The sequence below is a fragment of the Falco rusticolus genome, chromosome 1 (assembly GCF_015220075.1).
Source record: "Falco rusticolus isolate bFalRus1 chromosome 1, bFalRus1.pri, whole genome shotgun sequence".
Classification (NCBI taxonomy): domain Eukaryota; kingdom Metazoa; phylum Chordata; class Aves; order Falconiformes; family Falconidae; genus Falco; species Falco rusticolus.
The window spans coordinates 3,657,907-3,674,170 of NC_051187.1; the positions used below are offsets into that span (position 1 = coordinate 3,657,907).

At 38.2% G+C, this 16,264-nt stretch overlaps 1 protein-coding gene across 2 annotated transcripts in view; it reads left to right on the forward strand.

Annotated features, from left to right (window-relative positions):
- Nucleotides 1-16,264, forward strand: part of PRKCA (protein kinase C alpha) — a 159,998-nt gene that overhangs the window by 58,746 nt on the left and 84,988 nt on the right. For both annotated transcript variants that reach the window (XM_037405067.1, XM_037405077.1), the window contains exon 3: nucleotides 1,442-1,524. In XM_037405067.1, coding sequence (XP_037260964.1) covers nucleotides 1,442-1,524 — 83 coding nt within the window. The remainder of the gene's footprint in view (nucleotides 1-1,441; nucleotides 1,525-16,264) is intronic.

The window sequence follows — 16,264 nt, forward strand, 5'->3', positions numbered from 1 at the left end:
AGCTTATCTGCAATCGGTGGAGCAAAGCCCGTTTTATTCCATTTGCCCAAAGAATAAACATATGCCATGTCAGAAATAGAACAGTGGGAAACAATTGCTGCCTGGGATGCTGATGAAAGATAGCTGGAGAAACATGTGAGGGTGATCAGACTTGGTTAAAGTCAGCGGCTGACTGAAGGATGGAGGTGAGGCCAGCCTGGCACGATGGTGGCCTCATGGATGTGTGCTGCAGTGACATAAGGTGCACTTGGTAACATCTTCCTCAGCTGTCTTCATTAGGTGAAAGAAATTAATACACCTTTTAAACGGGGAAGAGAACTGTTAAAGGTGCCACATGAAATGAGCTGCTTAGAAGTACTGACATAATTTGATTTCGTTATCACTGAAGTTGAGGAAGCTCATGCAATCACAATCAACTGAACTCTGTTTTGTTATTTAGAAGTGTCCCTTGAAATAGTGTACTTTTACGTATTGGAAATGAAAATTTGAAGTGGTCAGGGAATGTTATCTGTAAAGAAATTGTGAGTTACTTATGGATCGTTCATTATAATCTCCCAACTCATTGCTTGACGGTATGCTTCACAATCTGAAATCTGGATTGTTCTGTTTTGTTGGAATGCGGACCAATTTTGAAATATCTGAACTAAGCTTAACGTTAAGAAAGAACCTGTAGTGAGGGTAAAAAGTAAAATACCTGCTTCTCAAAGTAAGCACACTCAAGCAAATTGTTCTTTCTACGTGGTTTGGGGGGACATGCACAACCTATGCTGTGACACAGCCTGTAGCCTTGGTCACCTGACATAATTAAATTAAAAGAAGCTTTCCTTATTTCCAGAAAGAAAAAGTTCTTTCAGGTCATTCATAAATTTTAAATGGCAGTCATATTGTAATCAGGAGCTAATTTTCTTTTCCCATTATCTCCTGCCATTCTGTGATACGGGAACACTTTGTTCTCTACAACAGTCTTCACTCAGAGCTTTAGTTTCTCACAGAAGTAATTAACTAGTAAAATCACTGGATCTTCGTAGACATGTTCACCCAGGCATGCAGGTGGACACATCCCGTACCCAAGGATGGGTTTTGCTCCAGTGACAGTTCCCGTTACAGAGAGGGATTCAGATTTAGGAAATGTGGCTTCTTAGAATTGTCCATCCCACGCTATGCTTTAACACTGTGTGCTGTCTTAAACAGTAAAAATTTATCATTTGGTAGAGTCTTGATTTTTAAATGCACATGTTTATCTTCTCTTTAATTATATTGTTTACTTGATGTCTGCCTTCCTCGTGCGTCTTTATTTAACATTAGGCTCTGCTTTCTTTCATTGACTTGCAGATGAAATATTGGATTGTAAGTTTCATTTCCTCTGTAATTGGTTACAACAGAAAAAAAATAGTAATTTAAATGATGCCATTCTAACTGTTGGTTTCCCTTCTCTCACTAGTTTGCTGTTTTGTGGTTCATAAGAGGTGCCATGAGTTTGTTACCTTCTCTTGCCCGGGGGCTGACAAGGGACCCGACACTGATGTAAGTACATCGACATTTCATATGCTGCTTTTACACGGAGTTTGCTGCTGTTTCACCGGTGAGAATGAATTACAAACAACATCAATAGGCTCTTTATGATAGATAATATTAGTCTGAGGGGTTTTTAACAGTTCTGAAGTGTATATTTATGGACAGTAAGGTCTATTTTTGGTAAGAAAAGTGGCAATGAACGCGTGACTAAGAACAATATCCTTCAGAATGTGACAATCCTTAGGTGTTTATCCAAGTGTGAAGCCAGCGTTTTACTTTGTTGGTTGCATTTGATATTAACAATTTCCAGGAAAGGCTGAGGCTTTTTCTGAGCTTTCTTTGTATCTTATCTTATCTCAAGGTGTATCTTCAGAACTAACTCTGGCCCTTGTCCTCTCTGCACACGAGGATCTATAGCTGCAGTCAGATGACAGTTTAATCTTGAGCCAGCTGGCTTATCTGAGGCAGGTTATTGAAACAATTATGTTCATTCTCGAGCTGGTGTACCAGTCGGGATACACCCGTTCTGTCCTGCTCCGTCAATATTTCTATATACATGTAGCATTTTTGGTCAACGAGTTTTCACTTTCAACACATCGGCTTACACGGTGAGACACATGTACAAGAATTTTGTATCACCCTGCTGAAATAATAAACTAAACGTGTTTGTTCACATAAAAATAAAGTTTCTTTGGGTTTTATAAATAATACTTTACAGTGAAGTAATTTAACATCTGCTTATGGGAACAATACATTCCAAGTGTTCTTTGTCTGGCCGGCCCTGTTTTGTTTCTTACAACATATTCATGCTCTAGATTGCAGGCTATTATCTCCTCTGATGAAATGCACCAGAAGACTTCTCTTGCTCATTTTTAATGAGCTTCTCATGAATTGTTTTAATGTGCTAGCCATGAGATCAATGAACAATGTATGGGCAGAAGCCACAAGGGTATTTGGAAAATGTGAGATGTTAAAAGTTTTCTTATTTTTAGGTTTAAATACAGGGAAATGGCGAAGAACTGCGAAGAATTTTTGAAGTGGTTTGGTTTTTAAACATTTAACATAATCTAAATTTAGGTACATAAGAAAAGTGCTTATGTTAGGAGTGTAGTTACCCTACTCGGTTTTCCCTGTTCAGCTGATAGTCACCTCCAGAGAGCAAACCAGGTTGGTGCTTCTCCACTGGTCGCAGGGAGAGTTAGTGGGGGCAGATCTGACAGTCCTGTGGCAGCACACTGAAGGTGATGACAGAGACACTGCTGTCCTCGACATCCATCTCATCTCTTCCAAACTTTCCCCTTGCCCAGCCCCCCGTTATGGAGAGGTGAACATCTCCTGGGTCTGCTCCTGAACAGTACCTTTCCCCAGGGATCACCTGGCTTCAATTACTGCTACTTTGGTGACTGTTTACAATGGAAGAAGTTTCACAGTACTCAAAATATTGCTAAAATCAACAGAATGATGTTAAAAACGTAATTGTAACAGAAGCCTTTCTTTTCACCTTTCCATCTTTTTCCATATTCAGTTCTGATAATTCATGAAATGCGCTGTTATTTCATCGCTCTCTGTATCTCCAGCCACCTTTCTTTTCCTATTCACTTTTCTGCGCTCAGCTCCTCATCTCAAACTTCCTTCATCTTTCATCAGCTGCTCCTGCTGCAGCCCTGGTTGCTTGTTGCCATTTAAGAGCCGTGACAACCCCAAAAACATTGCTCCAACAGTGAGATTCGGCATATCTAAGCTAAGGGCCCTGCTACGTATGGATGCAGTCACCAGAAGTTATGGACATCCACAAATCACGTCAGGGAGTAAGATTCCAAAAGTCAAGATTCAAACACGGAGCAATTACGTTGATTACCTGTGCAAAGAATGTGGATACTGCCAAAGGTTCGTTAAGCATGTCGAATGGGACCAGGGCATCAGAAGTGCCAGTGCAGCCACGATGCATCCCTCAGGAGTTATTCCAGGCTCTACATAAAGCATCTCTTTCCACTTAGCATAGGGCACAGCTTTCTTGAAGTCACTTGACTGAGCTGAGGTCAATGGTTATGGCGAAAGTCAAAGGAAGAGACTTTTGACAATAACGAGGTAGGCAGAGCACTCGCGTGGAAGCCAGGGCAGGGGCATAAGGCATTCACCGAGCGGGAAGGCAGCCAGTCCTCAGGCTGGCCTTGCTCCGTGTTCCTTAGTGCATTATTCTGTCAAAGGAGGCTACTATTAAAGCAATCATGAAGGCAGGAACAAGAAACCCAAATTATTCTTCATACCTTTCTTTTTCTGAAAGTTCTTGAATTTTTAAAGTTTTGAAGTGAAGTGTGGAGATTAGCTCTGTCTATTAAGTGTAACAGTTAAAGCAGTCTTTTGGAATTGGAAATTGTACATTAGAAGTGCCTAGAGATACAGAAAAGCTGAAATCCAGGTCTCCCCCTGTCCGGGTGAGTGTCCCCATCACTGAACTGTCATGCAGAATGCAGGTGGCAACACCTACTCTCTCCCCATGTCCTGCTTCTAAAAGAAAGTAGCCATAGCCACCACTTTTTGTTGCGGTCCAGATGCCTTCAGGTATAGTTGAACGATTTCCATCCCACTGGATGGCATTTGGGTGATGCTCGGAGCTCTGTAATGCTCCATACACCTTATATATTGTGTACGTGGGCAGTGCCAGTACCCGCATTGCACGGAGCTATCTGCTACGGGACCTGCTTTCCTAGAAACTCTTACCTCCAGTTTATTAGGCAAAATTTGTGTATCGGGTGAGTGGCTGCTATTACCAAACTGAGTAAAGGTCACCAGTACCAGCTGCGGACCAAGGGAGGCAACGTGCCAGGTTCATCCCGATGCGTCTGCCTGTCACTGCTTTAGCAGCACCCAGGCGAGGAGAAGTGTCGGTGGCAAAATACCCGCTGGGCATCGAAGAGCCAGAACTTCATCAGCAGTCTGGACAATTACAGAATATCTGTTTGATTACTCATTAACATAAGCAATACACTGTTGATTTGCTTCAGTCGGTCCTAAAACACAAGTAGCACAATAAAAAAAATAAAACCAAAACAAAACCAAAAACCCCAACAGCCTAGTTTTTACAACTGGTGCTCAATTGTGATGTAAGATGTTAATGGAAGTTATGGGTGATTGAAAATTTTAGTGGTGACGCTCACAAGCAGGTCTTCTGTGTTTATAATGTATGGTTTGAGTCTTGAGAGTGTTCTTGATTAATTGTTTTGAAACATGGGTTCTTCAGGGTTTTTTCTCCTGAAGTTCATAAATGAGAACACACATTTGTGTGAGGCCATTTAATTTTATCGAGAATCTCTTCATGGTGGTAGAATCTGTTGTGTGGCAGGTTGTTAATAATATTTAATATTGCTGACTGCCTTTTGTGACTTTTGGGTTTTGGCCTCGGTGATTAAATAAATCAGCCTAATGCTTTATTTTAGAAATGGGGTTACCAAATGACCATTTTCAATACTTACACGGAAGTGATATGACAAAAACAATTTGAAGATTAAAAGCAAACAGAAAATAAATGTTTTATTAAAATTGTGATACATTAGTGGGTCCTATTACACAAAGAGGATTGTAGAATCTTACACTTTTAATTTACTGAAATGTTTGACTATAATGTCTACCCTTTTACAATTCAGTAACTTATTCCTGAGTTAGCACAAGCTTTGTTCTGAAATGTAGCGTGCTATAAAGCTTATCATAATAATTGGCAGAGTTTTAAATACTAAATAGTCCTTTTCTAAATTATGTCATGCAGGTGCACAATTAATTTACATACTCAAATTCTCCAGTGTTTTTGCGTGATGTAACCTTTCCATTAATTGTAAGAGTAATATTGTAATTAATAAAACATTTTTTTTCCAGAGTAATAAGTACAAATTATAATAAATATATGGTGTGATATTTATTGCATCTTGTAATTTTTAGATGATTGTGCACGTTAGAATGCCAGTGCAGAAGCCTGCCCCAGCCGGACGCAGAAGGCCGTTGGCAGGCAGAGGGGCGTTTCTTGCAGGCAGCTCCTGCAGGTGAGCGTTCACCGACCTGCCTGCTGCGGCCTGAGCTATCTAGGACACGGCAGCGAGGGCTTATTTATAGATTTGTCTTGAGGCAAGATAGGATGGCATGCACGCTCCATGCCTCCAGGGATACGGATAGTTTCGGAGCAGCAGGGTTATTAGCTGGTTAGATAGACTCCAAAGGGGAGAAACCCCGTAATTTTTAGAAACTTCCTTCTGGCTTCCATGAAAGCTGAATGCGTATATGTGGCTGAAGCGTGAGGTCAAATTATACCGTAAAATAATGCTCCTTTGAAAGAGAGAGTTGAACTTTAAAAATATTTTTATTATTATTTCTTCCTGCTTGATTTCTGCCGCGTAGTTGTTTTCCAGACTTTGTAGCACGTTTTGGCTGCAGCAATCCCCTGCGGAAGGGAGAGCTCCACTGAGTTTCACTAAATTCTTCAAATATATTTACAGTTGCAATTAGAGTTATTTTTTTTATTGCTGGATACTTAAATGCAGTCATTTGGGAAACAAAAGGTATTTCAGACTATGCCATCCACAGACCTCTTCTTATTTCCTAGCCTTTCTTACATGCCAGGTATTTAATAAACTGACTGCTCAGCTGTATAAAAGTCCTGTGTTCTGTACCATGCTAAAAATAGTGGTGTACAAATATTGTCTCCTCATGTAACATTTTTATTTGCTATGGCATTCTATCGCTGTGAAAGAGGGAATAAATTATTTTTATTACTTTAAAATTAAATGCCTTAATAAAGGCAGTGTAAGAGAGACAAAAGCTTGTAATCACCCTCTTTTTGCGTTACTCAGACGAGCTGAAATGGTTGGTTGAAAGGTCTGTGTTTGTGCCAAAAGGAAAATAATACTTGGGAATAAAGTGGTCGTCCTTGACTAGTACTGAAATGATGGTGTCTGGGGAACAATATCCTGTTTCAGATGAAATAAGAATTCATACAATCAAAAAATTCTACGTTTCCTTCATACTTGGCAGGGTGTAAGCTCTGGTGTCTCAGCAAAATACCGACTCAGGAAGTTATTTTGCTGCTATCTAAGGGCTCTCTGTAGTTTGAATAGAAATTATTCATCTTCTCTTCTTGGCCAACTCTCTTATGGTGATGCTATTGAGTACAATTTAACAGCTCCTGCTGCTATTGTACTCTAAAGTTACATGAAACACTGTCTCCAATTCAGATGCTTGTTTTTGGAAGATTGCTCGGTGTTCATAAAAACTATTTAAAGCCATTGCTGAAATGCTTTAGAATTTGAGTAAATTACTGTAAAAAATGTAAGAGCAGCCTCAAAAACTGACTGCTGCTGTAAGCAGCTTTGTTGTGTTTCATGTTGAGGAATCTCGTCAAGTTTTTTTTCAAAAAGGATACTTTGAAATTGAGAGTTAAATCTTTTTTCCCCTTGTTAGTGGATCATAATGACAAAAAGTGTTTTCAAACTGCATGTGATGTATTACAGTGTTCCCAGTTCCAATGCGCATAAATTAATAATAAAAAACCCCAACCAAACAACAAGCCACTAGTGATTTAAAATGGTGTTTGACTGTATTCTTTTATTTTTAGTACAAGTTTATAAAACTTAATATAGAGTGCACAAGAACTTGGACATCCCCACCTCTGGATCTGCACTATTTTCCTTTCAGTTATTATAATACTATAGGATCCACAGGAGGCTTACGAGCAAAATAAATAGAACTTAAAAAGTGGAAAAAATCTAAATGAGGGCAAGTGACTGTACAGGCAAGGGAGATTAAATCTGACTTCTCAGAATCGCAGTGAGTTCTTAGTATTTAAGCACCTAGAAGTGAATGAATTGATGAGATACAGATGTGGGTTGATGCAAAATGAAAAGGCAAAGCCATCTCATCCCATTTGGCAGGGCAGCTGACCTCGTGGATGTTGAAGATGACATATACGCAAAGGACTTTAAAGTTAATAAGCCCCTTGATACTGAAATTGTTCAGGAGCTTTATTATCTTAAGCATGTTTGAAAAATCAGTCTAAATTTGAACAACTGTGAGGTTCTGTGAGATGATGCAGGAGCTGAATATTTTCGTCGGTGGTTTGGATGTTGGAATAATGTATAGCTACACAAAGGCAGTTGACAGTAGGGAGGCTTCTGAGAACTCTAGAGGACAATATTTAAGTTCAGATTTTTTTTTTCATATATTAAGATACAGTTTCATAAAACAAGTGGGGAAAAAAACCACAATTGAGAGGGGAAGAAAAAAAAATCAACATGAAAGTATTGTGAAGGGACCAGTGTAGAAGAAAATGAAGCAGCTCTTACAGTAGGTCATAAACTCGGTGCCGGCAGTGCACCTCTGATACAAAGGCAATGAATTTCCTCAGGAGTACGTTTGAAGCGAATATTCCATTTTTAGTGAGATGTTTTATGTAGAATTATGCAGCTCTTCAGGAGAGGATTTTAGAAAAGAAGTAAAATTTTAAAGGTCTTTAAATCATGACCTTTGAATATTTTCCATGTCTCTTAAGTTGCAACCAGGTCCCATACCCCCTTGCCCCAAGCTGCCTGCGTTACCTACATAACGCTGAAGATTTTAGGTATAATGATGGGTAACTGCTGCAGTGGGTGACCAAATGAAGAAATTAATTTTTTCTTTTGGGGTTTACTGCTCTAAACAGTGCTGCAGATATTATCTGTGCCCTCATCGGACCTAGGGGAGGGGTGAGGTGAGTCCTGTAAGGCTCCATCATGCTTGTCATTTTATGAGTTCTATGATTTTTGAGTTGGAAGGAGAAAGATTGACCCTCAAAAATTCATATGCTGGGGGACCAGTGGGAAACCACCATCTGTAAATGATAATTGACAGTATGACAGCAGTGGGCTTGAGTTTGGCTTAGGTGTGGAGCAATGCTGATGTCCACATTTACAGCAGGATTAGGCTGTTCGGTTTGATAGTTCTGGATGTGACGCAAATGATATGAGGGATCTTTTTCCTTGTGTCACACCTCTATGCAAAGCAGGAATAAATTAATATAATTGGGTTCTCCTGGGGGGTTTAGTTGTTTTGACCAGATTGATTTTTCTGTTCAGTTCCAGGTAATGCTGAAATTCTGGAAAAAAAAAAAAAAAAAAATAATTTTTTTAGTTCTTGTTTGCTCGCTGGCCTTTAATTACGCTTCCAGACTGTTAACATGTAGGAGGCTGGTTTCAGAGTGAAAAAAAATAGTCGCTTTACTGATCTTGGGAATTAAACACACCCCCCAATAACAACAACAAAACCAAACCCAAAACCACCACCACCAAAAATACCCCCCACACACACACCACCGAAACAAAACAAAACAAAACAAAAAACTCAAGAAAAGACAGTAACTGGAAGCAAAGTATTAAGACTTGCTTTAGAACTAGTTAAAAAGGGATTTTAATCAGAAAGCTTTGTAGTCTTCTTCCAGGGATAATGAAATGCAGCAGCAGGGCATGTCTGTTTTGCTTTTAACCATTTGGTTTACAATGAAAAGCAACTCTTACCGATGTTAGACGTCATGAGTGACCTGAGCAGCAAGCATCACTGATAACTATTATGGAATCATAGAATCATTTAGGTTGGAAATTACCTATAAGATCCAGTCCAAACATAAGCCACCAAGGTTGATTTTTAAATTGCTCATCTGGATTTTGGATAATAGGCAGTCTTGTCCTAGAAATATTTCCTTTTTTAATGAAAATAATCTCACTCTGTTGCAAAAGACACACAAAGGCAGGAAGATCTGGCAAGTTACAGTTTACCACTTGCCAGATTAACAAAAATGCTCTTCTAAAGACAAGCCTGTATGAATTTTTTGAAGTGATTCTTAAACTGCTATGATGCAATAAATTTATTGATTTTTCATTGTATACCCTAAAACAAGAAGTTGTAACTCCCCCTCTATTTACAAATTGAGATAACACTCAATGTGTGTGTATGCCTATTTTTTCTTATTATGAAAATTATTAATCATGATGACTTTGTTTACAATAGGCATTATTAGATGGGAACAGTAGGTCACATTCTTACTATAAAACAATTACAAGGCAAACATACTTTTGTCAAAATACGATAGTCCTTACTATAGTACTACTCCCCTTTCCCAAAAAGCTGGTCATAGGTTTCCAAAATAAAGATGATCACGGTCAGTGCAGTAAGTACTTTAAAACAACTTTTACAGGACAGCATGAATATTTTTATTACAAAAATAAGTATTTTATTTTTTGTGATTACCCTGACTTTGAATCTCTGCAGAGGATCTGAAGTAGTTCGTGGAGAAATAAAGGTTTCATGCTTATGGTTTCAACCTTAAAGCCCTAAAAATTAACCGTAGGAAAAACTTGTTTATATAACTTTTCTCCTTTTTTTTATTATTATTATTGGTTTTAAATGGTACCTTGCACAGCTATAACGGCTCATTAGGGCATGTGGGTATTGGAGTATATGGACAATGAAATTTCAATTTGAACAGAATCAGTCTGAAGGTAAGACTCCTTTTAATGGAATAGGAATTAAAGAAAGAAATCTACTACACAGGGCTCTGTATATATTGAGTATCTATTCTGCTCATACTCAGCCGGCATCTGAGGGAGGTTGATGTATGTTATACATATACCAGGGGAGGACTGGCCTCAGTTTCCTCCATCAAGCGCTCTTGATGGAGGCAGCATTTGTCCCCGGGACAGCACAATGTCCCATGACATTCCTCTCCCCTTACTGGATACTTCAGAATCCCAGTGCTGTTTTCCCACCCATCTCAATAAATAAATTCCAGCCATATGTCACCCTCTCCACCTTATGTTCATCCCCGGCTGGCAGGAACTGCCTGTGCTCAGAAATTTGCTCCTCACCTGCCGGTGGGTGGTTTGCCACTGCTCGGTGCCCGTGTGCAGCTTGTTTGCTGATCAACCGGTTCAGTGCTGCTTCGGAGATGGGTTTTAATTGCTCTTAGCTGGCTGCACGGAGGTGTTCATGGCGCTGCTCGCCGGAATGCCTTCGATTAAGTGCTTGGAAGCAGCTTCACAGGTTACTTGAAGGCATTTCATGTAATGGAACATGTTTGCATTTATCATCTACTGAGAAGACATTTGTACCTTCTATTCCTAAATTAAAATGCAGGCTCCTTTTATTGCAACTAAAATAGCTTTTAAGCTAGAGTGAACGATCCTCAAGAAAATAGAATTAAATTACAAAGGCTCTAAAAAGGTTCATGAACTTCTATAACTACTACTAATTCCCACCCCTTCCCTGTGCCTTGCCACGCAATCCCAGAATTGACTCTCTTAGTTGTCGGTCTGCAGAAGATGCATGGAAAAAAATTTATTGCGGTGTTGGAAAGAGCTGTATGAATCCTCTCCTTGTACACACCTGGATTATAGGAACTGCGTGGTGGGTGACTGCCTACACAAGGTGTGTAACTCCAAAGGCACGTTTGCTTACGTCTCCCATTGCACCCTTTCAGGAGTCTGTCTTTTTTGTAGTCCTCCAGTTCACGGAGCCTGCAGCTGGGACACTGGGCACGTCGTTGAACTCGTTTTCTGTTATAGTCTCTGAGCTTTGCAGGCTCATAGCTTTTGAAAGCTTTTTGTGTAGGAAGAATATTTTTTTTTTCCTAATCCAGAACAATTCAAAGTCTGAATAACTGTGTCATGAAAAATTAGAATTTTTATTTTTATTTTCTAGGCTTTTGCTGTGCAATATACAGTGTAACATAGATGATCCTTGTAAGAGTTAAGAGTTAAACAGAGACAGTACTGCTAAGAGAGGAAATTTATATATATGATGAATCTAAAAATATCAGCGATTTTCATAAGTTAGCATTGGAGAACGATTAGTGGTGATATTATAAAAGAAGAACTGTCAGCAAAGTTATTCCCAACAGTAAAACGAAATCTTGTCAATAGGGTTGTAATCTTAGTGGCAGTAACTACAACTGATTAAGCAATCTGCTGGGTGCTAATTTCACAATCAAAGCTTCTTCTAATTCCTCAAATTGAAGTTGACATTCCAACAGCCCTATTTTCCAATTGTTAAAGTATATTTAGTTGTGCAATTCAAATTGAATTTAAGTATTTCCTTTTCATTTTATTTTTCATCTTACCCTTTGCAAAAGTTGTGTCAAACTATGTAAATATGGCGACGTGATATTGGGGTTAAGGAGAGAAGAATGCTTAAGACTTACTAATAATCGAATATTTTTTACGTAGGATGTCATGTGCCAAATGTACCATAGACATTTCTATCAGGTTCCAACCCCACAATCATGGTGGTTTTTGGGTTTTTTTAAAGTCTGATTATGACACACTGAACTTATTAGCTAGGAGGAACATACACAGCCACAGACCACTGAGGAAACCTTGCAGAATGCCAAACGTTTTTAGCACTGTCTGTTTTTTGAGGTGGCAGTTCTTACACCAAAATTAGATGAAATCTTAGTTTGGAATAAAATGAGTGGGCTAATTTTGAAAAGCGCTGTAGGTCCCATATGCTACAAATAATTCTAGAATGTGTCACCAGGGAGCATACCTAGCTTGGTAGATTATTGGTAACGATTTCCTTGGGGTGCTGGGAGAAATTTGCTAATTGCTGCTGAGTTCAGCTGGTATCGCCTCAGTTTCTTAATATAAATCACCTGTGGGCTTGGGGAGAAAAAGAAGAACTTGTACTCTGTAGGAGAGGGCAAGTTTCTTTTAGCAAGGTGTTTTGACCCTGGAATAGAAAGATGAAAGAGAGAAAAGCGCAGAGGGGAGAGGCAGAGACCCCCTGCCTGGCTCGGGAGCAGCTGCCATCCTTTTCCATTCCAGCTCTGATTCTCTGACTGGTCCTGGTAAAGCATTTGGGTAGCTCTGCGTGAGCCAGAATTGTTTAGTTCCATTCTTGCGCATGCTTTTGTTATTTTGTTCATTTCCTTCTAATTTTCGCTGTCCATTACTGGGGTAATATTCTTCAGAGATCCAAATACTTCACAGGTTTTTCTTCAGTTTAGAAAAGATTGGATTCGTCTTGAAATAGCTAGTGACCTCCGGGAGCACGCATTAGATGATATTCATTGTCACAAAATATTATCGTGGGTTTGGTTTTAGTTGGATTTTTATAACCGGTCAGATTTTTATAATAATCTACTGAAACCTGATACAAACAGGTTTTTTAAACGAACTGCACGCTACCTCTGCTGCAAAACAAAATCCTGATGCTTCTGTTGAAGTAACGTTGTGCCAGTCATGATTCCTTTCGTAATTTGATTTCCGCTATTCCCTTGCAAATAAACAAACTAGCGTGGCCCATGTAATTAATGGAACTTAATCCTTACAGTACCAGTGATCATAGGCTGAGCTCATAACTAAAAGGAAAAGCATAGAATAAAATCTGGTAATGAGAACTTAATAGATATGAATCAGAGAGTGATTTTTTTTTTTTTTTTTTTCGTTTTGTCCCCATGAGAAGGGTACCTGCTGAACTAAGGCATAAAAGAAATTTCTCTGTTGGGAAAACCGTTGTAATCTGTAACAAAGCTACCTTCAGGTCTGTTTCTATGGCAACAAGAGCATCAGACCAGCAAAGAATGGACGAGAAAGGAGATAAAAGCCTCTATAAAGATAGTTATAAAAAGCATATGCATAGCTTTGGCTACTTTTTTTTCTTTTTTTTCCTTTCTTTTTTTTTTCTTTTTTTTTTTTTTTTTTTCCCCAAGGGTAAAGCCCAGAACCTGGGGTTTTTTGAAACCTGTCTGTTATAGTAGTTATTTAGGTTAGACCCTATTGGCACTGGAGCACTAGTAGAATAATAGAAAATGATTAATTTTGGACATAATGAAGAAGAGTTTATAAAACAATTAAATCTCAAATCTAAATTTACTAGAAACAATATAATTCTTAAAGTGATTTTATGGAACCCCTTTTAAAAAAAATATTTCTGAATCTTAGAGTCTTCATTCTTTTTTGACGTTATAACGAGATGGGAAATGGTAGATCTTTGGTCTAGAAATAGCCTTTTCTCCTATCCAACTAGTTGCTTTATTATAATTAATTTTTTCTTTCTGGTGTCTTATTGCAAGTATGAGAATTGTAAATCAGATACTGGCAGTCCACGCAGTCAGTGTTCTTCTCTTTGTCCTTGCGTTGCCGGAGATGGGGTAAGACCATGTGAAAAAGAAGAATTAAATGCCTTCTCCTCCATCTTTCAAATGTTTAACGATTGTCGTTCGAGTAGAAAGGGGCCATCCCAAACACTAATGAAGAAAGTGTGTAATTAGTGCAATATACATCTGAACTTGATGTTAGTACTCTGATACTTCTTGAAAATGAAATCTCCTGATCTCTATTTTTAGGTAAGCCTTCTTTTTTAATGGTTCCCTCATTGTTTTACAGTTTCAAAGGAAAAAAAAATCTATGTAAAAAATGGGGTGCATATTTATCTGGTTTACTTGTATTGTAGAAAACTACGATCTTTATTTAGAGAGGAAGAAACCTATTGTCAATAATCTAACTCTAGGTTTTGTACTTCAGGTATTTCTTATACAAGGTCCTTACAGGTGCTTTGCAATGTGTTGCTGTTTAATTTACTTGGATTCTTAATGTGCATAAATAACACAGCAAAACACTTGCCGTATTATTGGAAGAAATTACTATGTCATTCCCTTATAGAAATGTGATACCAGTTTTTTATGGTTCTTATTTCTCGTAATGTCTTTATGGAATGTTTCAAAAAAACCACACCACCAAACCCAGCCACGATCACACGATTTCGAGTGGCCATTCCTAATCCGTTGACTTGGAAGTAGCGAGCAGCTGCAGCTGCACAGTCTGATTGCTGAAGTGAAGAGTAAAACATGTTTGTTTGACTGGGTAGGGACTGCATGAGTGAAGGGTTACTTTCAGAGTGTTTATGTAAGTAGGGATATATAAAAATTCTTGTATACCTTGTCTAAAAAAGTAGGCTAAAAAGCGACTTGACTGCAGTGATGAGGAGCTGGCAACAGTCAGGAATAATATATATAAACCCTATATTATATAGGACAAACCTCTATACTTGTTGTGTTTACAAGGAAGATTCTTAGTTGCATTGTCACAGATTATTTTTTTTCTAGAATAATTTTCTGGAATGTTTTTTTCCTAGAATCACTTGAAATCTGGGATTATCCCAAATCACTGTTTTCTTTATGAGGATATTCTTTGCATTTAATTAAAGATAACTTGAGCCCTACAATCCTAGGATGCAACAAGGAAGAAGACTGGCTGTCTCTTCTTATAAATAACTTTATGAAATCCTTCCTTAGACAAAATCCACTTTTATTTTTCAAGATCTACATTAGTACCTACAGATTGACCTACTTATGAGTAAATGAGTAGTGATGTATTGTTAAACCTGAAGTCTAAAATCCCATTCCTCTACACACAATTAGTGACGATCCTTTTTTTTACCATTTCTTTTTTTCTTTTTTATTTCACTTAATCAAAACAAATAAGAATTTTAATAACCAGAGACCTTAATTTATGTGGTTGTTAAAAAACAACAAACAAACAAACAACTTCGAGGTGTTGACCTTGCTCCACCCAGTGAAATATCGTTCTCAGTCTTGAGACTTAGTGAAGTCAGTACCCTGATTAAATATTGGCAATTAGAATAAGAGAGTGGAACATACGCTGCTGGCATCTCTCAAATGCTCTGGCCTCTCAAGGGTGCAAGAGAAAGGAAACAGGAGCAAAAAAAAAAAAAAAATCATAGGAGCACAGTGAAAAAAAACCCCAAACAGTAGAAATGAAAGCAGTCCTGTAACTTTTAGGAGAAATGTATAATCCCTCAGAGTTTTAACATCTGTTTTGTAACTTCATGTGCCAAGAGTGTGATTGGACCATTCATGAAAATCAAAAAAACTGCGCAATCAACAGACTTTGTTCAGTATTCCTGCAAAGGGGATTTGTGATAAATAATATGGAAGGCTTCAGTCAAACACAAATGGTTTTATGTTTAACGTGCTTAATTTAGAAACATACCACACAGAGGTAAAATTAAGAGAAATAGAAATACACATCCATTATTTTTTTTGTTATTTGCTGAAAGCACATTATGGAATGAGAGGGGTAGAAAATGTTCTGTTCTACCATTCCAGATTAATCCTTTGCTCTTCTGTGAGAAGGTACAGCTGTTTACTGATCTTAAAGGTCAAATAAAATCAAAGTGTTTCCTAGTGCTTTGGTTTTGGCAACAATCAAGCCCTTGGGTCAAATGAGGAGATGGCTTTTGCACCAGAACATACACCTCAACTACTCCAGGCACCCTATAGACGAGATACGTTGTATATGTAAGTTACATCACTTTAGTGACATAATAGTCCAGAAATGGCTACTCTTAACAATTACAGTGTCTTTTCAAGTAGTTCTAAAATGAATGAGGAAAAAAACTGCCATTTTAATTTTTTTCACATTAGCTGTCATTGTACTGCATTTCATTTTTCTAACCTATCTACTCCTGTCACAGCAGTCCATTCGCTCAGGTTTGTTACTGCTGGTTTTGCCAATACTGTTGGGATGTGCTCCAAGAATTTGGGTTATTAGTCATTACAATAAGACCAATGCTTCTTAATCGATACAGGCTTCCAAAAATTAAACGTTTCCTGAAGTTGCCGTTCAAAATGATCACATTTAAAAATCAAATTCCTCCTTAAAATGTAGGAGATTTTTTTTTTTTTGTCTTTGAGAGTGTCACAAATGAGGATGTTTTA